The 22,482-nt window shown below is 33.3% G+C and overlaps 7 protein-coding genes and 1 non-coding gene across 13 annotated transcripts; 6 read left to right on the plus strand and 2 right to left on the minus strand.

Annotated features, from left to right (window-relative positions):
• Positions 1–1,831: 1,831 nt before the first annotated feature.
• On the plus strand, positions 1,832–2,158 carry LOC122711230 (cuticle protein 38). Its single transcript, XM_043929800.1, has one exon. It carries the CDS (start codon positions 1,832–1,834, stop codon positions 2,156–2,158), a length of 327 nt encoding a protein of 108 aa, XP_043785735.1.
• A 1,263-nt stretch (positions 2,159–3,421) lies between these two features.
• On the plus strand, positions 3,422–4,083 carry LOC122711053 (flocculation protein FLO11-like). The gene is made up of 3 exons (XM_043929449.1): positions 3,422–3,433; positions 3,556–3,825; positions 3,917–4,083. The coding sequence occupies exons 1-3, from the start codon at positions 3,422–3,424 to the stop codon at positions 4,019–4,021; spliced, it is 387 nt and encodes a 128-aa protein (XP_043785384.1). The 3' UTR covers positions 4,022–4,083.
• A 2,388-nt stretch (positions 4,084–6,471) lies between these two features.
• LOC122711049 lies at positions 6,472–10,715 on the plus strand. The gene is made up of 7 exons (XM_043929445.1): positions 6,472–6,681; positions 6,774–6,944; positions 7,036–8,190; positions 8,424–9,116; positions 9,308–9,479; positions 9,553–9,910; positions 10,052–10,715. Exons 1-7 carry the CDS (start codon positions 6,472–6,474, stop codon positions 10,410–10,412), a joined length of 3,120 nt encoding a protein of 1,039 aa, XP_043785380.1. The 3' UTR covers positions 10,413–10,715.
• A 1,086-nt stretch (positions 10,716–11,801) lies between these two features.
• On the plus strand, positions 11,802–12,945 carry LOC122711052. Its single transcript, XM_043929448.1, has 2 exons — positions 11,802–12,085; positions 12,168–12,945. Exons 1-2 carry the CDS (start codon positions 11,897–11,899, stop codon positions 12,561–12,563), a joined length of 585 nt encoding a protein of 194 aa, XP_043785383.1. The 5' UTR covers positions 11,802–11,896; the 3' UTR covers positions 12,564–12,945.
• LOC122711051 (IQ domain-containing protein K-like) lies at positions 12,771–13,760 on the minus strand. The gene is made up of 4 exons (XM_043929447.1): positions 13,512–13,760; positions 13,257–13,393; positions 13,004–13,133; positions 12,771–12,882 (listed from the first exon to the last, which is right to left on the minus strand). Exons 1-4 carry the CDS (start codon positions 13,758–13,760, stop codon positions 12,784–12,786), a joined length of 615 nt encoding a protein of 204 aa, XP_043785382.1. The 3' UTR covers positions 12,771–12,783.
• Positions 13,761–14,057: 297 nt separating this feature from the next.
• Positions 14,058–14,852, plus strand: LOC122711231 (protein PELPK1-like). Its single transcript, XM_043929801.1, has 2 exons — positions 14,058–14,070; positions 14,176–14,852. Exons 1-2 carry the CDS (start codon positions 14,058–14,060, stop codon positions 14,850–14,852), a joined length of 690 nt encoding a protein of 229 aa, XP_043785736.1.
• A 719-nt stretch (positions 14,853–15,571) lies between these two features.
• On the minus strand, positions 15,572–15,664 carry Trnai-uau. The gene is given in 2 exon segments: positions 15,572–15,607; positions 15,627–15,664. It is a non-coding gene; the product is annotated as a tRNA-Ile (tRNA).
• Positions 15,665–15,675: 11 nt separating this feature from the next.
• On the plus strand, positions 15,676–22,319 carry LOC122710968 (TATA element modulatory factor-like). 6 transcript variants are annotated; one of them, XM_043929251.1, is made up of 12 exons: positions 15,678–15,871; positions 16,862–18,482; positions 18,630–18,849; positions 18,925–19,032; positions 19,270–19,548; positions 19,666–20,004; positions 20,129–20,341; positions 20,418–20,564; positions 20,641–21,033; positions 21,115–21,352; positions 21,445–21,568; positions 21,658–22,319. In XM_043929251.1, the coding sequence occupies exons 2-12, from the start codon at positions 16,874–16,876 to the stop codon at positions 21,942–21,944; spliced, it is 3,957 nt and encodes a 1,318-aa protein (XP_043785186.1). In that variant the 5' UTR covers positions 15,678–15,871; positions 16,862–16,873; the 3' UTR covers positions 21,945–22,319. The 6 variants fall into 6 exon arrangements, with proteins under 6 accessions (XP_043785187.1, XP_043785186.1, XP_043785182.1 ...); XM_043929247.1 differs by having other exon boundaries at positions 16,862–18,849; XM_043929250.1 differs by having other exon boundaries at positions 16,862–18,849; positions 18,925–19,026.
• Positions 22,320–22,482: the final 163 nt, after the last annotated feature.

Genomic DNA, 22,482 nt, shown 5'->3' on the forward strand with positions numbered 1-22,482 from the left:
CATCGAACAGGTGCTAATAAGCAACGGTTACGTGAATGTAAATATAACCAAAGCGGATGAGAATAGACTGCGAATATCGATTACTGGAAATCTGCTTGTCGAAGCGAGAAGAATTTGGTTCGTTCTCGTCGAAGAGAAGGGCGGTCGCGAACAGAAGATTTTTTCGTTTATTATAATTCGAATAATTATAAGTGATATATATACGCGCGACGTGATGCGTTTGCTCTATTTTACCGACAAATACCGAGAAGTCATACGGGATCATCGCGTATACGCGAATAACGTAGAATTTTTTTTTTCTTCTTTTTCTGTTTGAAATATATCGTTCTCGATCTCTCAATGAAACCTCGAGTGATTGGATTCCGAACGATGGCAGCCACTTTTATAGCGGAGCATCCCCCTTCCCTAACGACCGACTGGTTAACTTTTGACGAGAGCCTCGAAAATCCTGTCTGGTGGTGCCGTAATCCGAAAGTCTTTGCACGATATCCGACGTGAGGCCAAGGCCTTCCGGATTTGGGCGTTGCCTAGGCTCATGGTTATCGGCGATCTCTCATCGGAGTCCTCCGCCGATCTTTCCATTCCCAAAAGCTGCAGAGAAACGAGCAAGGACGAAAAAACGGGAGAAAATGAAAGATAAAAAAAAAAAGAAAAAAAAAAAAAAAGAAAGAAAGAAAAAAAAAGTGTAAGCTCGTGGAGGACGAACTTTGTCGTTGGACGGCGTTCACCACGACGTGAAGAGCGGGGGGAGGGGGAGGCATTTACGAAACGCGACCTTGCCGCGAAATACGCGACCAGTCAGTTGTCGCGTATGACAAAAAAAGATTAACGAAACGAGGGAAAGGGAAAAGATACGAGGTGGACCGATTCCGGAAAGAACACGATCGCCTCGTAAATTATCAGAGCACGCCATGCGAAGTCAAGTTGGATCGCTTCGTTTTCGTAATTCGATTTTTCTTCCTTTCTTTTTCTTTCTTTTCGTTTTTTTTTTTTTCTTTTCATTCCGAAAATGAGTAAATATCCTAAATTAATTACGAATTGTTATTTCTAAACGATGCATTTTCGGTACGAAGTAACGAAGTGGGCGTTAAAACACGGATTACCAATCCGTTACTCAATCTAATCGCCGTTCCAAGTAAAAAAGCCTATGTGTATAACGTAATCGGTATCGGTATTAACTTCGATCGCATCGGTATTGATAGCGTTACGTTAACGTAGAAATAGAGATCTGATTACGAGATGGGGATTCGCGCGTATTATTAATTAACGAACGGTCGGTTAATTAGTAGAAATTATCTCGAAATACAAGTGGGCTTCGACCATTATAGACATTTGTCCGTACCTCTTACGATACCTTACGGTGCTATACTTGTTCGCGAATTCGTTCTCCCCCTCCCTCCGTTTGTCGACGAGACGAGTCGAGGAGATCAGTTGTTATCGGGCGGGTATCGAAAAAGAGAGCGACCAGGATCTTTCGAGCACGCGGATCCAGATCGAGGCGCGCGAAAGGCCTTGGCAATGCTCTCTCTCCACGCGCGCGAAGGTACGAAGCGAAAAACGCAAGGACCCTGAATACAACGGCGAGCCGTTGAAGGTAAAACGCGTAAGTGGTAGAGGATAGCGTTCGTTCGAGAAACGAAGCCGGGTCGAATCGGATGGAATGGAGTGCGCGCGTTCTTGGGTGGGAGAGGTCAAGTCGGACGAATAAAAGGGCAGCCGCTCGACTGGTCAAGCATCATTCGACTGTCAGCGATCTCAGCCGCTATCCCCAGTACGAATTTCTCGAGCCGTTTTTCTCTCGTCGAGTAGAAACGACACGACTGCAGCAACCATGTACAAATTCGTCGCTCTGTTCGCCCTGTTCGCCTGCGCCCTGGCCGCTCCAGCACCGGAACCAGCACCAGGCTTCTTGGCACCAGCCGTCCACGCCGCGCCCGTGGTCGCCGCTGCCCCGGTCGCGGTCGCTCACACCCTTCCGGTCGCCACCAGCTACGCCAACACCTACAAAGTATCGGTGAAGAGCCCGCTCGTTGCGGCAGCTCCCTACATCGCCGCCCCCGTGGCCACCGCCGCCGTCGTCAAGACAGCCGCACCGCTCGTCGCCGCTGCACCAGCCGCGGCCGTGTACGCTCACGCACCGGTCGTCGCCACGTACTGAATCCACCCAACTGCGACGTCTCCGCACCTCAGCCGTTCTAGTCGATCGTGCTTTTTCCAATCGCGGTATTCTCCTCCCCCTCCCGATCATCTCACCTGGAATCGGACATGATTCGAAAATCAAAGCTGTCGACTATTAATTTTCGTCAATAAATTTTTGCTAATTTTCATTCACCTATGCGTTTTTTGTCATTACCCGATTCTTTCCATTGTTTCCTGGTATTTTTTTTTTTTTCTCCTTTCTTTCATTTATTTTTCGAAATTTATTAATTTCGAGATCGATGTAAATCTATGTAAATAACTGTTGAGATCGATAAGTTTACGAGATGAGAAAATTTAGGGATATAATGTTTAGGGAGAAAATGGTTAATCCTTCGAGCATTCTAGAAAGTTCTTTGGTCTCGAGTTTAAGGACGAGCAAAATATGTACCTAGATCGCCCTGCGAACCGGTTACAATCGCCAAGTGGATTTTTGTCGTCCGAACAGGTACCGCCCTTATCCCTTCTTCACGTGGGTGCATCGACACCAGGATTTTACGCAAAATCTCGGTGTTTTATTTTTTTCAAAACTTTTAACTTTACGCGATTAAGCGTTGTTGAAAGCGAATTTTCAGAATTTTATTTATTTATTTATTTTTTTTTTTTTTTCATATCAGTTCAACGTATCGATCATCGTTGAATCGATTTTCGATGGAAGACAATTTTCATTATAACTCAATGGCAACATATTACGTCACAAGTTTTCGACGCCCGCTTATGTCAATCAATCCACGCGATACTCGTTCCGTCCAAGCTTACGTTTCGATTTTCGTGCCTCGACAATTCTATTCTCCGTTCTATTCTTTGTCCTTTGTGAAGGATTCTCTCGATCTAAAATTAAACGTTACATCTTAACTCTTATAGAAGAGTTTTCAGCAGCGTATCGAGCAGCGATTAGCATTCGATCGTGCTGCCTGCACCGATTTAATTAAATTTCGATCGAAATCCTTCCCGTTCTTTATTCTGGTCAATTTTTCTGGTGGAGCTGGTAGTCGGGGAAAAAAATATTCCCTAAGATTTTTCATGCACGCCCGTTCAAGGTGAAGCCACGTTACAGGATAAGTCCCGCCCCTGAAGTCAAAGAGGAATACAACAAACATGTGTAGGGAACGAAGACGGGTTTCCTTTTTACGGCACCTCCAAGATCTCTATAAGTAGGAGAGATTCCCCTCGATCCACGGTCAGAAATAAACGAGCTTTTGTGCGCGCAAATCTCGGATTCATCATGCTGAAATTCGTGAGTAAAACGAAAAATTTTCCTTTTTTTTTTCTTTACGCGAATCATTTACTTGGATCTCGTAGATATAATAATTTTCGCGTCAACCTCCCCCTAAGAAAAGAAATCGTCGATTCCTTCAGGTCGTTCTCGCTGTCGCGATCGCCACGGTTGACGCCGCTCCAACGTCCTCGTCGCCAGCTAAAACGGAGAGTCCGCCAATCCCGACACTGCCTGCATTACCGATTTCTTCGGAATCAGCCGCAACGTTGACACCGCCACTCTCATCCGCATCTGCCAAATCTCTGAGCATGATGGCCGACGTAAAAACACCGGCCTCCACGACCAAACTGGCCAACTTGGCACCCCTGGCGACACCACTAGCCGCGGCACCCATTCTCTCACCTCTACAGGTCTGTAAAGTTGTTCGATCGAGCAGCTACTCATCCAATCGTTTCTCGTTTCTGTTACACGCGCAAGGTAACTCTGTTTCCTTTTTTCCAGATCTCGGCGTACGCTTACGCCTTGCCAGTTTTACCTCCGATCGAAGTGGCGGCAGCACCTTCCACTTACTCGATCGAACAGCACGGTTATCGTATTATCTACTGACGTCACTCGTTCTTGGATTCGGGCGGTAACTGGATCTAGCCAGTACCAACGTGCAGAATACGACTTCTTCCTTCTCATAGATTATTCTCATGTATCTTATATCGATAAATTTGTTCGGCAAACCACGAAATATATAGTTAAATATCAATTCGTAAAATCAAAATATTCGTTCGAATACTCGTACCGCCCTTCCTTGCCTACTTCCTTAAACGTGAATCGAAATCGAAAGTGAAAATAGACATCGCTTTCTCTGCGCCAACTCTTTCACACGTGTCATATGAAAACGATACGCGAGGAATAATAATATTCATCTATCATAATACGTAATCTTTAATTTAATGTTTAGAAAAAAGAATTTTCGGTGTAAATATAATTCGTAACGATTTCGATATTTGCCTCTTGCCTTTTCCCTCTGGTTTTCCCCAGTACTTTCGAAAATGCAAGCGGATTGCGATTTCACCGTGAATCGAAGTCGATTGATCAGTTGGCACGCGTAAAATCTTGAGGGTTACGAGAAAGAGAGAGGGTGGAAAATCCGCGTTACGTAACATCTATGCAATATCGTATCCGTTTCCAACATTTCACAACTGTTCGCAAATTAATCCGAATTTGATCTTTACTGTTGTCGAACTCGCACAAATTTAATATATCGATACGATCTAGCATTTATAAGTTGATCAATTTTTTTCTCTTGAACAAAACAACAAAGGAACACACTTTCTCCCGGATCTCGAAAGCATTATAAAGGAACGGAAGTACTACGGAAATGGTACATTGAAGAGGCGTTCGAAAACAGCTTAACTTTTTTTAATTTCATCAACATCACATTTTCGGTATCGAAAATTCGAAGCTTCCAAACACGGAACGTTTTCGTAGTTGAATCAATCGCTCCTTTACTTTCCCATTTTCAAGGCAATAGGAGGAGAAATTGTTAACTTTCTTATAATGCTTTCTCGCGATTCAATAATTATAACGTCGAGTTTAGACTATATATTTAAATTGTATTAGAATATCTAATAAACTTGAATGAATTAAAACTTTTTTCTATTTTTAATTTTATTCGAAATCTCGAGCGGAGTTAAGTTATCTCTTTCGATAATTAATCCGATCAAATTATGCGTTGATTTTAGATTAACTTTTGTTTATAAAGGAGGAGATTTTATAGATGACGTTACGTAAAGCTATTAACGAAAATCCCCAATTATGCAATACGATTGCGTAGATTTGTACGCACCTACGTCGCTCGTGTCGCGTCATCCGTCTCTCGACCCCGATCCACCGCTGAATTTTTATTTCTTTTTTTTTTTCTTTAATTAACAAATTAAACTTTTATAATATGCACATACATATAAATATATTCTCGATCTGCATCAACGTCATTCCCCGCGCGACGAAACGTGAAAAATTAAATTCATTCGCCTTTCCTTAACAATTATTTATCGGCGAAAAATCCCATGAATATATTTACGAATAATACGTAAATATATATATATATATATATATATATATATATTATCATTTCACAATGATAATTCGTCGCTTTTTGTATTTTTCATAGCGAAATAAAAGGAGAATATGACCTAGGGTATTACGCGATCCGATGCGTGTTGAATTGGAAAAGCACGTGGTGTGGCGCGAATTTCACGCGAGCTGAAAGACTCGGCGCGGCTCGAAGAACCTATTCAAAACGGATGTCCGGCAAGCGTGAGTCACAAGCCCATACCCCACTAGTGGGTTGTTGGTTGTTGGGGTCTCAGCATCTCCGAAAGGGACGTCTATATAAGATACGAATAGCATCGGTGAACGCACAGAGTAACCTCGTTCATGGAGAAAGCGTTTGGTTAGAGAGCGAAACTCGATTCGTCGAAGACGCATTTCGCTGCCAAGTTGCGGATTATAAAAAAATCTTGGATAAGTTTTCGTTGCGACGTGAAGAAGATAAGGTAAGAATTAAACCAGGATCGTTTCGTCCTTCCCTTTTGACTTTCCTCCTCAACTTTCTCCCGTTTTCGTTTTCACTTACGGACACTTAACACAGACAGTTTAAAATTTTGGATTATTTTTTTTAACCAAAAGCATTGTTATACGATATACATATACATATTTAATATTCGTCGAACGAAGTAGGGATACGTGGGAATACCGCGCAAATATTACGCAACAACTTTCACCCAAGTCGAAAATTTTCGAAAAGAAGACATGTGTTTCCTACGTAGGCGTGTAAAAGACGCGCAAAGACCTGCTTGGCGACTTTCTCCCAACATCCTCTCGCTTTCGTTCGGTTGAGGTTTGTCGGTCGGTCTTCACTATTGTTCCAATATCTTTCGTCGCCGCTCGCTCTTTCCTCGCTTTTTAAAAAATTTCTACCGGACGAGTTAAATATCGTTCGACGGGAAAGAGAAAGAGAAACGACACAATACAATCTTTCGTCGATTTTTCTCCTTAGAATAATGCTGAGGTTCGTTTGGTTACTCGGAATAGTCGTTCACACTTTTGCGACGCAAATGCCGGTGAATAATCCCGGTGAATGGTCATGGCAAGCCGATAATCCCGAGAATCCGGGCAAAAGTGAGGCACAAGGGAAAAGAGCTACTTTAAACAGCGATGGAGATGCAAATTCGAACATAGAAATCGTCAATCCTCCCAACGAGCAACGATCCGTAAGTAGACTAAGAAAGTTCTTACGATGATCTCTCTCTATAATTATAACGATCGTATTATTTTAATGTATGTATCGACGTGCCTTCTATAGGTAGAATCGGTGATCGACGAAATTCTCGTGTCTAATCGGCAGGGTCGCAACATCGAGGGTTTCGATCAATTGTACGCAGACCCGGAGGTGAAGAACGCACTTCAATTGGGAAACGAAACGATCGCTCGTACGTACATCAGGGATAAACTGTGCTCTCTAGGATTAATGAACGTAAGTGTATTCTGGATGGATTTAAATAAAAACTCGATCGAAAAAAAAAAAAAAAAACAGGACCTGTAAAAATGAAATACGAATTATTTAGTGCGACAATATCGAGGGACGTCGGCCGTACTACTCTCCTCACCGTGGGATATATCCGCAAGATATAATTTACGCTCAACCCGTGACTATCAAACCTGTCGGCAGACCTCTGCCAGCCATACCTGTGAAACGACCATACACGCCTGCCATAAGACCGCCTGGATTTATTTCCTCCGGACCACCACCGCCAGAAGTGATCTACGGAATTGGTGGTGCGCCTCATCCGCCTTCGTTTGTCTCCTCTTCTTATCCCGCGTTCAAGAAACCTGGTTATCCCTCATTCTCGTCGAGACCTGTGTACGAGGCAGGAGTTGCGAACGAAAATTTCGAATTCGCGGGCAACGGTCAATTGATCGATAAAAAGCAGATCGCGTTGAGACCGACGATCGGCTCGGAAACCGTTCAGCAACATGTTCATCATCATTATCATCACGCGGATGGTGGCGCAACGATCGGTGGCGTCCCTTCGTCTCTTAGTTACGGTGCTGGAAATGTAGGAACGAGTTACGATATTCCCAACTCTGGAGTGCTCGGTGCCGGTTTCCAGGACTTGGATGATTATAAAAAGGCGTTCAAAGTAAAAGGGACGACGAGCAACGATGGTTCTGTGTCGGCGAGCAGTTACGCTGAGAGATATCCCGTATACGAGAAACCGATGCAAGACTTCGATTTGCATGCTAAAGCAGACGGTTACAAATCTGGCAAATATTTTTCACCGGGCAACTACATTTCTCCCAACATCGTTCAATCGTCTTCCAACGATTACGTTACTTCTGGATCGACTAGCAGTTATTATTATGGAAACAACGAAGGCTTCGACAATGATTTTTATACGGAGGATTGCGTGTGTGTACCGTACGGACAATGCCCAAGGGAACAAGCAGGTCGTAAGGACGATTTATTCCTTCCCATCGATCCTCGAAATCTGAACAAGAATATCGAAGCCGAATCTACGGAGGAGACAGCCGCGATGGTGATAGAAAAAAATACGAACGAAACGTTTACCGTCGGGTCGAACGATTTTCAAACTATTACACGGAAGGATGAGCAGCAAACAGAGGAAACGAACAAGGCTCGAAACAAGAGGGAGACGACGACGACGATTGGTGGCGAATCGGTAAACATCGAAGGAAGAAAGAAGTCTAACGGTGAAGGGGTAAGAATGTTCAAGTCTTGTTACTTTGTTATTAGAAGTTAGCCACTAGATAGAATCGTTGATATTGTCGTCGTCGTTTCGTTTCGAATAGCGAAAGTCAGAGGGCAGGGTCCCGGGTTTTTATATTTATACGAGTTATAATTTCGAACGAATATCGAATAGCGTAACGAAATAGCAAAATACGGAAGGTATGTCGGTCTCTATCCACGACTGGTTCGACTCTCTGGTTGCAGAGACTCGACGCTAGCGATCTGGACTCTTCGAAATTAAACCTCAAGCCGACCTGGGGAATCAGTTTCGGTCTACCGCAAACCGGTGGCCCGTACCCGATCAACCCTTACGGTAGCAATGTCCTGGTAAATCCATACAGAGGGTACGGTTCGACCGATCAAGGCATAGATTTAGGCCTGGTCTCCGTGAATCCTCTGCTTGCAGTACAATTCACCAAAGACGAATATGGCGAAAAAGTGGTAAAACCGTTTGTCAATTTTCACGTAACGCCTAATCGGAATATCGTGCAGAAACTCGGGCATCTGCTCTCTCACAAGAAGCAAACGCTGTTCGAAAGTTATGGACCTTCGTATGCGCCGCATTATTATCCCCTCAAACCTATCGAGTTTTACGAGAAACCATATTACGTAAACCCACACGATCCTTTATTCCATCGTTATACGAGTCATCGTGAGACACTTTATCCCCATCGATATTCGGATTACTATCGAGATGACGATGACGATTACGATTACAATTACGATTACGAGGATAATTATCATGGTATCGCGCGTAACAATTATAAAATATCTATCGATCATGCGAATGGATCTACGATTCCAAAACAAACAACTGGTGGCAAAGTTTTATTTCCGAATAGAAGAAAGCGTGACATACAGTCTGAAGCGAGAATGGAAACGAAACGTATAACAAAGGTAAATATTGGCGATCGAAATTGAATAAATTGAATAAAGGAGACAAAATTTTTAAACATTTGATATGTTATACACGCAGTACATATATATAAATAGATATAATTCATTTATAGTTAAACTTCTGACATGATATATATATATATATATATATATATATATATCTCTAAATAAAAATTTGATTTTTTTAACAGAGACAATACGCAGGCGTTGGATCAGCTCGAATTTGTGGTCCAGGTTATGTTTGCTGTCCGCAAAGGCAACCATCGAGAAAACCACGACCCGGTCAGTGCGGAATCAGATATACTCAAGGAATCAATGGAAGAATTAAAACTCCTTCTTACGTTGACGGTGATGCTGAATTCGGTAAGAAATAGATTTTTAAATCTCGATCTCGTGTAAAGCCAACAATCAGATTTAATTCACTTATATTCGATAGGTGAATATCCCTGGCAAGTAGCGATACTGAAAAAGGATCCAACGGAAAGTGTGTACGTATGTGGTGGTACTCTGATTTCTCCTCGATATATCCTCACGGCGGCTCATTGTGTAAAAACTTATGCGGCACGAGATCTTCGCGTTCGACTAGGAGAATGGGATGTAAATCACGATGTTGAATTTTATCCCTATATAGAACGCGATGTAACAAATGTCCACGTGCATCCAGAATTTTATGCCGGCACTCTTTATAACGACATCGCGATATTGAAAATAAATCATGAAGTCGATTTCCAAAAGAATCCACACATTAGTCCTGCTTGTTTACCGGACAAACGCGATGATTTCATTAGAAGCAGGTAAGCATTTTATTTTTATTTATTTATTTACTTACTTTTTTTACATTATTTATATTTACTCACTTATTTCGTTCTTCAAAGTTCACTTATTTCGTAATTTCCTTCTTTCAAAATTAATTTTTCATTGTGGGAATAATATAGATGCTGGACAACTGGTTGGGGTAAAGATGCATTCGGAGATTTTGGAAAGTATCAAAATATTTTAAAAGAGGTTGATGTCCCTGTGATAAGCAACCAAGCCTGTGAACAGCAAATGAGACGAACAAGATTAGGTCCAGGTTTTAATTTACATCCTGGATTTATTTGCGCTGGCGGAGAAGAAGGAAAAGATGCTTGCAAAGGTGATGGCGGTGGACCAATGGTTTGCGAACGACATGGTCGTTGGCAGTTGGCAGGAATTGTATCATGGGGCATTGGTTGTGGACAACCTGGTGTTCCTGGAGTTTATGCTCGTGTTTCTTATTATCTTGATTGGATTCAACAAATTATTAATCGTTATTGATTCATTATTAAAAAAATCATTCGCTACCTCCAATATTTGGATCATATAATTTCATTCATTATTTCGATTTTATTTAAACACATCCACTTTGTTATGTTTTAATTGAACTTTTAATTATAACTTTAATACAATTTCATCATAACTTGAAGATTCAAATATTTTTACGATAATTATAATTTATAATATAATTATAATTTATAATGTTATAAGAATGTATGCTAAGATATAGCATACTAAGTAAATTAATTATAATTATTATTTTGTAAACGATTGATAATTATCGTTTTTTTCGTGAGTAGTGATTCGAAGTAAATTCGGATCGTTAAGTACTGCATTTTATTTGCAATATATTTGTTATATTTTGTTCTAATAAACATTATATAATCTCATTATTTCCTTTCTCATTACTTTCTTTTATTTATTAGAAATATTAATCATTGTTCAATATGAATTTATATTGCATCGTAATCTAAATTTTTAATATAAACAAAAAATCTAATTTACATTAAAAAAAAATGTCTTATATTTATAATTAATTTGCTGGATAATATAAACAATATATTATTCATCATCAAATACTAAATTATAATATGACAAGTAATTTTATAGCAAAAATTAAATTTTTAAATTATATATTTCAAAATTAAAGAAAACACTAGCCATGTTATGATAAATAAATAAAATTAATTATGTAAGAACAAGAAATGAAAAATATTATTTTCATGACTTCTGAACTAAATTTTTTAATCTTCAAGATTATCAAATTAAAGTTTATAATTATATATATATATATATTTATAATTAAAATATTTTGGGATTATTATTATTATTATTAATTATATTTATATATTTTCTCCTGTTTAAAAATTAGAAAAATATTTGGAAAATTATTCAAAAAATTGACACTACTATCTTGCGGTATAAGCAAATAACACTAATAGTCACATAATAAAATAAAAAATTACAAATGTTTTGACTTCTGAATAAAATTTTCCATTTTTTAAGAATACAAATTAAAACTGTGATAGTAATAAATAGTTTGAAATTAACTATGATCCATTATTCTTTTTTGTTTGAAAATTATAAATATTTTTCAAAATTGTACAAAATTGGTTAAAATTAAAGACCGACGCCATCTTTTGAGTATTTCTAGAAATATATTTTCAGCATTCAAGACTAGCGCTAATCCTCAATTCTTAGTTTTTCTTATCTTGTTTCGAGAAAATATTTTAACATTCAGGAAATGGCGCTGATAATCAATTCTTATTCTATCTCTATCCTTTTTCTATTATATACTATCCTTTCTTTATGTATTTTATTTGCGATATTCTGAAGATGGCGCTGGTTTCTGAATTTTTGTCTTATATCTGTCCTTCTTCTACTATTTACTCTCCTTGTTTATATTTAACAAGAAATCTAACCTTATTTCAGTGAAAAAGAAATTAGCCGATTTTAAAAACAAAAACGTACTGAGTGGACAAAATATGGTGATAAAATATATTGGTAGGACGCATTGTTTGAAAGGCAAACCATTGTGGGAAATATTAGGAAATTTAAAGAACAATGGCGTAGGTAGAATGGTAATACGAAGTACTCAACAAAGGTATCCTGAAGCATCCTATATGAAAATACTTAAAGTTGCAGCAGTACCGGATACTTCAAAACATTTTCATGTACATTTTTCTTATAATGATTAATACAATAATTATAATGTAATAATTTAAACAAGCCAATAAAAAAAATTCTATATCCTAGGATCCGCGAAATGTTATAGTATTGGTCGAGCAAGTTTTCCGAGGTAAAAAGCTTTCTACACCTGTACAAATAGATACAGTGACATATAAGCCAGATTATATGTTGATTCCTAAAGATCAGGAGGCAAATTATATAAACAGAACTCAACAACCAACACAGAGGATTATGCCAAGAACTACAAACTTTCCACCTCTTTTGAAAGAAATATTAATGCGTCAAACAAAAAATCTGAAAAAAGAAGATTTAAAATTGAAACTCAAATATGCCCCTTTAGGTATTAAAAACTATAAAATCGCTGAAGAGGGTGAAACTCCTACAGTTAATGTTGATATAGGATTAGGAAAACCAGCAAGTCCTAGTTTATATACAAATATTAAGCAAGAGAACACATCATGAATATAATTTTATATATTCAACGAATCTTATAATATAATAATAAAAATAAAATATTTTTTTAACTAGGATGTTATCCTTCAATATGATCTTTAAACAAAAGATTTTCTTTGCTCCTGAAATTTTTGTGCTATTGATCGATATTTTTCACATTTAATTAAAGCTTCGCGTTCATCTTCTGAAATATCTGTAAAGAAACAAAATCTTAATACCATATTAAGAATCATATCATTACTAATATAAATTTCAAATAAAACATACGTAAAAATTTTTGAGATTGCAGAATATCATTTTTGTCAAAGAGATTTTTCATCGCAATATCCTGTAACGAATTAAATGTAAAATAATTGATATAATTAAAATAAGATACAATATAATACACAAGTTTGAATGAAATAAAAAATTATATCTTAAATATATTTCAATTTTTTTATTATACCAACCTTCCAAAATTGTCTCATTTCTTGAACATCCGTGCGTTTTCTTACAAGCCAACCACGAATGTATCTTTGTATGTGCAATGCCGCTTTATCCTCGGACCATAACCAAGATTTTGGATAATATGGCCTAGGACTAAAGATAAAATAAATAAAATGTATAAAATTTTTATAAAATAAATAATATATATATATATAAAATATATTATATATAAATATATATAAATATGTATATATGCATTTGAGATTTTTTACTTACTTAAGACGCAAATAATCTTTAAATGATGGAATTTGGAATACATTTAGAGGAGGTGAAAATATTTTCGAACGACGTGGATTACGATTCCACAGAATCTCTGCGATATAATCGATACCATTAAAACGACATTTTTGTACCTATTGATGATTTATTTATAATTATTTATACGTATTATTAAATATTTGAGTCTCGAATTTAAATTAAAATTTAAATTAGGATTTAAATCATTATTATATCAATTTAAAAATTACATACCCGAAGAACATTTTGTTTAGATGCTTCGATAAGTGCTTCTTCCAATGCAGGTATTAACAACGAAAATATTGTTTGATCAAGATAATTCGAAGGCAACAAATCATTTTTTTCTTGGATAATGATTTTCTTTTCCATTTTTTTCTTAAAATATTTAGAACAATCGCAATTATTAAAATTATTTAATATTGAGCCAGTAACCGAACTTGAGTCAGATATTTCATTTAAACATTCTTTTTCACAAATATTCATTTCACAATTTTCTTTCGATGGTATAGAATACCAATTTATATCAAAAATATTTTTCTATTCGAATATTGTATGGTATAATTCAGAGAGAGAGAGAGAGAGAGAGAGAGAGCAATGGGATAATTGAATACACGAAAATCATTTGTCAACCATTAATGATATAGCAAACCGTCAAATAACCAGCAAGATCGATTTTTCGATCAAAATTTTTATTATGGAAGGTTTGATAGAATTATTGTAAATCTTTAAAACGATTTTAAAGATTTTTATGAAATTAATCTAAATGCCTGCATGCAAACCATGGTGTCCTTTGGTAAAAATTCAACTAAAAAAAATAGGTATAGTTTATGTTCATCGTTCTTTATTTGAAATATTTTTACTTATCTTTGCTCTTCAAAATAATTAACACAATTTCCAGCTTCTGAAGCACCATGGATTTTAAAGAAAGATCTTCCTCCAAGTGAAAAACCAATTATTGATAAAAAAATTTATGAGCCACCAGATATTAAACCTGATATTAAACCAGATATCAGACCAGATATCGAACCAGATATTAAACCAGATATTGAACGAGTTATTGAATATGAATATGATCCAGAAAAAGTAGCAGAGCTTCGGGAGTTTTATGAATTAGAGCCTAAAATCAAAGAAGAAGATGTGGTAGAGATTCCTAAAATCAAAAAAGAACCAGAAATTATAAAAGAATATCCTCCTGAAGTCCCTGAGGTCGTAGAGATTAAAAAAGAATATCCTCCTGAGGTTCCAGAGATTGCAAAAGAATATCCTCCGGGAGTCCCAGAGATTGTAAAAGAATATCCTCCTGGGGTCCCAGAGATTGTAAAAGAATATCCTCCTGGAGTCCCAGAGATCGTAAAAGAATATCCTCCTGGAGTCCCAGAGGTTGTAAAAGAATATCCTCCTGGGGTTCCAGAAATTGTAAAAGAATATCCTCCTGGAGTCCCAGAGATTGTAAAAGAATATCCTCCCGAGGTCGCAGAAATTATAAAAGAATATCCTCCAGAAGTTCCAAAAATTCATATAGAATCTGCTACACAGTGGGACGTAGACGAGGGTAATTACGATGTACATGATTAAAAACATATTGAAAAATGATAAATCGAATTCGAAATATATCTATAGCTAAATTTTTAGAAAGACATGAAAGAATAGAAAAAATAAGAAAAATAGATAATAACATTTTGATTTTTCCAGAAAAAGTGAAAAAGATGAAAAAAATAAAGCGTGTGGATAAAGAAGAGCCTGTATTATTTCCAGAGGAATGTGATCCATTCTGTCCTCGTCGTATATCGCGAAGTAAATATATTTTATTACATATTATTATTATTGAATGATAAATATTAAAATATTTAATGATTTCTATAGAGAATAGAATACGCAAACTTGAAGAAAGGCAAAGCATCATAGATTCTTATTTGTTAAATAAGGGTACAAGTTATTTCGATGATATTTGTACTTGTTCACTTTCCTGTGTTATTCGTGCCTTAAAAAATGATTCTTTTATCAGAAGTACATTAACATCTCTCGCATTATTTGCAGTTGGATTGAAACTTTGTTCAGAATTAGATGCATGGTATTTACCAATTAGGTTTTCATAAAATTAAATTGAAATAATAAATACAAGTAAATCATTTGTGTAATTAACTCCTTTTGTTGTTATTTTCTTTTGCTAATATAAATCTTCGTTTAACCATATATACACATTTTTTAAGAAATAATTTTACCGAAAATATATTTTCAACAATTAATAATACATCGTTAATTTATGAAGAAAATAATCTAGAAATAAAAAAAACTGCTCCAGGTGAGGCTCGAACTCACAACCCCGGCATTGCTCACGATTCACTGTCTTATAAGTACCGTGCGCTAACCAATTGCGCCACTGGAGCTGTTGAAAATATTTCTCTCTAAGAACAATTTTCAGCACTTCTATTATTGAATTGAAAAAATATATTATATTACAAAGCATTGCATTTACTTAACTATAGTTTGCTGTTTATGATGTCAAAGAAGAAAATTTTACTAAGAAAAATGTATAGTTCTTGTGAAAAGAAAAACTTTTTATGATTGAAAGCATCGATAAACTACATTCATGTGTAAGTACATATACATAATAGATAGATAGTATAATTTGTAGGCATATCTTGTTGGCACATCGAAATATACAAATATTATATTAAAAATTAATAAAAAGTATCGAGTATTTTTTATCATTTATAAAATTATTCCAAAAGAGAAATAGAATGCAAGTATGCTATTATCACAAATACTTAATAAATTTTATTTTTTCTATATCTTTTCTTCTTTTTATATATCTTTATATATAAATTTTAACAAATAGATTAATTTAATTATTATAATTTATGTAAAAAGAATATTTATAGAATATGTTATCGTGTATATATCAATATTTTCATTTAATATAATAATTAGTATGAATTCGTGATAAAAATAATTCAAGATCATTTTATTCTCAATTTTTTATTTTTTTAATTTCATTAATTTTATATTTTACAAAATTTTCTAAAACAATATGCAAGTAAATATGTATAAGTATATATAAATTTATAAGTAAATAAATTTTTTTTCTTGCTTAAATTATTTAATTGATATTATTAATAATTAAATATTTTCTTCATAAAATAAATTAATACGATAATGTTAATAATTTTAAATTAATATCAAGTATAATATATGACAATGTATACGTCAAAATATAGTGTTAAACGCTGTGTCTTTTGCTTTCTTATCGTGAATTTTTAGCACGAAAATACAAACAACTTCCCATTATATTTCATTTTAATTATAAATTGTGTAATTTTTTTTAGTTTATTATATACATGGATTTTCAAGTATATGTGAAAAATAATGTCAAATGTAATATAAATATTATTTTATATATTCTAACCTCTAATTATTATATTGTTTTTTTTTTGTTCTCTTCTTTGTAAAATTTCATATAATTTTTTTTGTATAAATATAATTTTTTATATAATTTTAATGTAGTATAATAAATGTTTAACAAAAGTACATTATTTTAGTATTATTCATTTTTTTTATATTTATCATGATTATATACTTCTTAGATATAATAAAGAATGAGCTGGTTTGATGCCACCGGATTTGCCAATTTGGCTAAGTCTGCTTTGAAAGAAGCTCAGAAAACAATTGATAAAGCACTAGATATCAAAGATGAGGATCAAAAACCATTGGAAAGTCATACGGAGGATACATCAGATTTTTTTGCATCATGGGGATTAAAAAGTGATGTTCATCATGATGTTCAGCCACATCGTGATAAAATGAAAGAATCCAAACAAGAAGCTACAAGTAGTATATGGGGTAGTTTTACTGGATCATTTTTTGAATCACCAAAATTTAATGAAATGGATCATAATGCAAAAGCTAATACTCATTCCAAATCTTTACAAACTACACCTATTGAAAATGAAAAAAAACTTGTATCTTCATCATCATTTTCAGAAGATTATAAAGTTAAATCATTGAATCCTAGAAAAGAACCTAAACAAGCAGAAATTTGCAAAGAGAAAAATATTCATGATCAAAATGTTTTTAGTCAAGATGTTAATACATGTAATGATTTAAAACAAATTTCATTAGAAACAATTGATACAAGTATAACTTTTGCCAAAGATGATGAGGTTAATGATTCAAATAGTAATATAAATAATTCTAAAATAGTAGAATATTCTTCAAAGGAAATGAAAGATATTAATAATAAAATGGAAGATGTAAAAATGAGATTTGAAGACAAAGAAATTCGAGAATATGATTCAGATTCTCCTATCTCCACATCCAATAGATTATCCTTTGTATCTCCAGAAAATGATAAGAAAAGTTTGGAAAGTGTTGAAATTCTTGGTTCTCGATCGAATACTGAATGTAGTACATCTCCCGATTCAGACAGTTGTTCTGTTAGTAATTTAGCAAGTCCAGCTACAGGAACTAAAGTTAATTCTGAATCTGTAGAAATTTTACCAGATAGTTTAGTAACATCCCCAAGTTCTGTGGAAGTGTTAGGAGATTGGAAAAGCGATACCAGTCCTTATTTATCTCCTATAGATCAAAAAAATTCTGATTCATCATCTATTTTAGATCGGGATGATTCAGTGACTCCATGTTGGGATGATATCAATGTTCCACAACTTATAAGTAAAGAAAATGTGATAAATCCATCATCTTCTGATATTTCGCCATATGAATCTCCAATGGAAGAAGTTAAAACATTGCATGAAAATTTATATATAAGCAATATGGATGAACAATCATCAACAGAAACATATCTAGGAATCGAATCACATTTACATAAAAGTCTATCCAGTGGACATTCAATGAAAGTTTTATCAGAAAATGTAGAAACAATATCTTATACTGATGAGAAAGATGAAGTAAGCTTAGCAGAAGATTCTTATACTTCTACATCAGAAAGTACAGTAATAACAATGTTAGAAACACTTCAGCAAAAAGAACAAGTGAAAAATAAAGTGGAAATACCTACTAGTGTTTCACCAAATGATAAAATACATGATTTGTGTTTAGATAGTAAACTAACTTTAAAAAAAGCTAATACAGATACAAAACTGGATTTGAATCTTGATTCTTTAACTGAAAAACATAATTTACATTTGCCAATTGAAGCAATTACAACACAACCGATCCGTAAGCCAGAATATTTTGATGGAGCAGGTAAAATATCTGAATCCGATCGAAAGAATTTCGATCGATTAATAAATTCTACTATAGAACCTGCAGAAGCAGAACATTCTATTGAAATTACTTATCTATTTAAACCAGAAAAGATAGAAGTTTTAGATCAAGTCTTAATTTCAACAGATTCAAGTTGTGAAGGTACTTTAATAGAGAGTAGTTCAGAAGAAAATCCACAATTGATTCATAAATCAGAAGGAAGAGTTTTACAAGCACCCTTAAACTCTAGTTCCTATGTAAAGACAATGCTAGAAGATGCAATGATTGAAAAAGGAAGTGAAATTATTGAGGCAGAAATACAAAGTACAGAAATGCCTCGAGAAAATTCTCCTATTTCATCAGAGAGGTATTATCTAATATATAAGTCTTTACAATATAATTATAATTATTTCAAATATAAATTTGATTTTATTTATTGTAGTCGATCTGATTTAGTAAAAATTGGGTCAGATCAAACCAGTGGTCATACTAGTGGAGATGAATTGGAAACTACTACTTCTAGCGATATCGAAATTATATCCAGGTATAGGTATGACTATAAAATATTATATATAATTATATTATATTATATTAATATTATATTAAATATTATATATAAATATTATATTATATTAATATTATATTAAATATTATATATAAATATTATATATAATTATGTATAATTTTATTTTATAAAACTACTATAGAACCTACTATTGTATATATAGTTTACAATTATAATCAATTTTTTCCGAGTTTAATAGCAAATAATTTCTTTTTAAAAAAGTCCAAACGGTGATTCAAGTTCTATACAATCACGACAGAATTTGGCAAAACTGCAATCAACAAAAGGCGGCGATCTTTTATTGAAGACATTAAAAACTAAAGGACATTCAAGGGAACTGAGTGAAATTAGCGTAGGATCTGATGAAGCAAATGTTGAAATTGAAAAATTATTAAAACGTATACAAGAAATGACAGAAATATTAGAAGCTAGAGAATCAAAACTTATTGATGTTAGTAGAATGAATATGGAATTGCATGAACAAAATAACAATTTGAAAAAGTAAGTTCAAAAAAAGTATGTATGATTAAAGAATGTATAGTTATTCTTTTATTTCTTTAGAATATTATTATGATATTATCATAATTTTTTATTTATATCTTTTTTCTTTTTATATAGACAACTTGATAACTTTGAAAAACATGCAGAGCAAAACCAAAATATAAATCAAATTACTGATGAATATACGCAACGACTTTCTGCCTTAGAAAGAAAATTTCAACAAGCAATACGAGAACGAGATTCATTAAGAAAAAATTTGGAACAGTTGAAAGTAGAAGCAGCTACGCGTTTATCGTCTCAAGAATTGTCTACTTTAAATGCTGAAAAAGATGAAATTATCAAAGAACTCAGAGAAGAAGGAGAAAAATTAAGCAAACAACAGCTTCAACATAGCAACATTATTAAAAAATTACGTGTTAAGGAAAAAGAAAATGATGCTTTAATAAAAAGTCAAAAGTACATAAGTAACATCTTTCTTTTGTTTTCATTAATTTAGAAAGTAAAAAAACAAATAGCAGATATTATTAAAAAGTTATTATATATAATATTTCAACATTCAATATATGCATAATTATTACAGAGAACAAATAGAAGAACAAATTTCAGAATTAGAACGTTTAAAAAGATCATTGCGCGCAAAAGAAGAAGTTGAATTATCTCAAATAGATGCTGTTTATTCATTAACAGCACGAACAAAAACATTAGAGAAAGAAATAACGACATTACAGAAACAATTAGAGAATATGATGCATAATGCAGATACTTATAAAAAAAATTTAGATACTACAAAAATGTTAATAAAATAATTTAATACTTATAATAATATAATATTTATAGCTATATATAATTATAAGATTATAATCTTTTAGGGAATTATCTGAAACAAAAAAGATTTTAGCAGCAACAGAAGTGGAATTGAAAGAAGCAACAACTAACGCTGGAGAATCGTGTCAATTATTTGCACAAGTAGAAGATTTAAAAATTAAATTAAGAGAATCTGAAGAAATGCATGTTAAGTAAATATCTAATTATTATTCATTTTAAATAATGGCTAATTTATTTATTTTCTCTTTTTTTTTATATTCTATATAGAAAAGAAGAATTTCTAAAGCATGAAAATAGCGAATTATTAAAACGCTTAGAAGCGGCCGAAGCCAGAAGTGAAGAACTTTCAGAATCTGTATCAATGGCCACAAAGCCATTATTGAGACAATTGGAACAACTTCAAGCAAATTTATTACATAAATCTAATACTTTTATGAAACAAGAGAAAACATTGTCAGAAAAAAATATTGAGTTGCAGACAAAAATAGAAAATTTACTCGAAACAGATCGTTATCTTAAAGAGGAAAATATTAATTTAAAGTCAAAGATATCTCAATTAGAAGCTAAATTTACTGTTAAAGAAAACGAAAGAAAGCGATTACAAGAATTATATGATGAATTAGTGATACAAAAAGAAAAATTTGTTGAACAAAATATGCGGTAAGAAAATGCGATCTTTGGTTTGGAAATATTTTGTCTAATTGTAAATGAAAAAATCGATGGAAACACAGTTGTTTGTAGGCAGCGACAAATGATAGAAACTCTTGAACAATCTCACTCTGCAGAAATAATGGAGTTAAAAAGAGAAATTGTTGCGTTAGAAAATAAATTATCTATAGAAAAAGCAGCTACAGATGCAGAAAGAAGAAAAAATCATGCAATGTCAGAACAACAACAAAATATTGAAGATAATGAACGACTTAGCCCTAGCACTAGCACAGAAGAAGATTCTGTAAATACTATAGACAGTATTTGGCCGGTAATAACTATACGCATTAATTATCTTATTTTTTTAAATAAAATGTTGAAAAATTTTATTTATTTTTTTTCTTTTTTTTTTCTTTGTTTCAGTTATATAATTCTACTGCTGAAAATAAACCTGAAAGTTATACAATGACATTTGATAGTATCAGAGCAGGATCTAGTAGTACTTCTATATTTGAGAATTTACAAGCTCAACTGAAACAAAAAGATGGTATATATTTAAATATATATATATATATTAATAGTAAACTATTTTTTTTTGGTAAATTGAAAGTACTAATTATTCGCTTGAATTTTTAGGTGAAATTCAACAACTTCAATGGGAATTATCGCGACGTAATATAGAAAGAGACGTGTTAAATTCAGAATTATCTACATTAACTTTAAAAATAGAAGAATTAAATGTTAAAGTTATGAATGTTGCAGTTTTAAATGAAAGTTTACAAGAAATACAAACTAGATATGATGCATTATTACAAATGTATGGTGAAAAAATGGAAGAAAATCAAGAATTGCGTTTGGATCTACAAGATGTTAAAGAGATGTATAAAACTCAAATTGATCAACTTTTAAAACGAGATACTTGAAATTTTTCGTAAAATAAAATTTGATTAAATTATTCAATACAATAAATTTAGAATTATGAAAAAATTAATACTTCATAATGATATAAATATTACCATAAGTTTCCCAATGATATTACATTGTGTTGTAATGAAGTTGTTGAAGTTTAAGAGAAGTAAAGGAAGAGACTGATGTGAGAGAATTGTATTAGTTAAAAGATTTAAAGTTTCAGATTTAACTAAATAAAATAAAATTATGTTTGATTATATTTTATATAAACGTTCATTTTACAGAAAATGCTTTCAGAAAATTCGAGATTTTTTTTTCACTAAATTTGCAGATTTGAATTTTTGTAATTACATTACTTCACAAATTAATTAATTTAGCTAGAATTTTAGGTTAATAATTCGATTAATTAAATCATCAGTTTTACATAAAATTGTAAAATGCAATATGAAATTTGATTTATATTGCAATTATCACTATTATTTCATTAGTTGTTGAAATTAATCATTATGCGTACATTTATGCATATACATATACTGTATACAATTTGGGTAA

This window comes from Apis laboriosa, unplaced genomic scaffold, assembly GCF_014066325.1.
Source record: "Apis laboriosa isolate Shangri-la unplaced genomic scaffold, ASM1406632v1 scaffold16_cov148, whole genome shotgun sequence".
NCBI lineage: Eukaryota > Metazoa > Arthropoda > Insecta > Hymenoptera > Apidae > Apis > Apis laboriosa.

Excerpts from the sequence above, each read along its gene's own strand:
- LOC122711053 (XM_043929449.1), top strand. Across the intron at positions 3,826-3,916 it reads CCATTCTCTCACCTCTACAG|ATCTCGGCGTACGCTTACGC; the intron begins GTCTGTAAAGTT and ends CCTTTTTTCCAG.
- LOC122711051 (XM_043929447.1), bottom strand. The coding sequence starts at position 13,760 with ATGAATATTTGTGAAAAAGAATGTTTAAATGAAATATCTGACTCAAGT. Across the intron at positions 13,134-13,256 it reads AAAGATTATTTGCGTCTTAA|TCCTAGGCCATATTATCCAA; the intron begins GTAAGTAAAAAA and ends TTTTATCTTTAG. Across the intron at positions 12,883-13,003 it reads AAATGAGACAATTTTGGAAG|GATATTGCGATGAAAAATCT; the intron begins GTTGGTATAATA and ends AATTCGTTACAG.
- LOC122711049 (XM_043929445.1), top strand. The coding sequence starts at position 6,472 with ATGCTGAGGTTCGTTTGGTTACTCGGAATAGTCGTTCACACTTTTGCG. Across the intron at positions 6,682-6,773 it reads CTCCCAACGAGCAACGATCC|GTAGAATCGGTGATCGACGA; the intron begins GTAAGTAGACTA and ends TGCCTTCTATAG. Across the intron at positions 9,480-9,552 it reads TGACGGTGATGCTGAATTCG|GTGAATATCCCTGGCAAGTA; the intron begins GTAAGAAATAGA and ends TATATTCGATAG.
- LOC122711230 (XM_043929800.1), top strand. The coding sequence starts at position 1,832 with ATGTACAAATTCGTCGCTCTGTTCGCCCTGTTCGCCTGCGCCCTGGCC.
- LOC122711052 (XM_043929448.1), top strand. The coding sequence starts at position 11,897 with ATGGTGATAAAATATATTGGTAGGACGCATTGTTTGAAAGGCAAACCA. Across the intron at positions 12,086-12,167 it reads ATACTTCAAAACATTTTCAT|GATCCGCGAAATGTTATAGT; the intron begins GTACATTTTTCT and ends TCTATATCCTAG.
- LOC122710968 (XM_043929247.1), top strand. The coding sequence starts at position 16,874 with ATGAGCTGGTTTGATGCCACCGGATTTGCCAATTTGGCTAAGTCTGCT. Across the intron at positions 20,342-20,417 it reads AATTTAGATACTACAAAAAT|GGAATTATCTGAAACAAAAA; the intron begins GTTAATAAAATA and ends ATAATCTTTTAG. Across the intron at positions 20,565-20,640 it reads TCTGAAGAAATGCATGTTAA|AAAAGAAGAATTTCTAAAGC; the intron begins GTAAATATCTAA and ends TATTCTATATAG.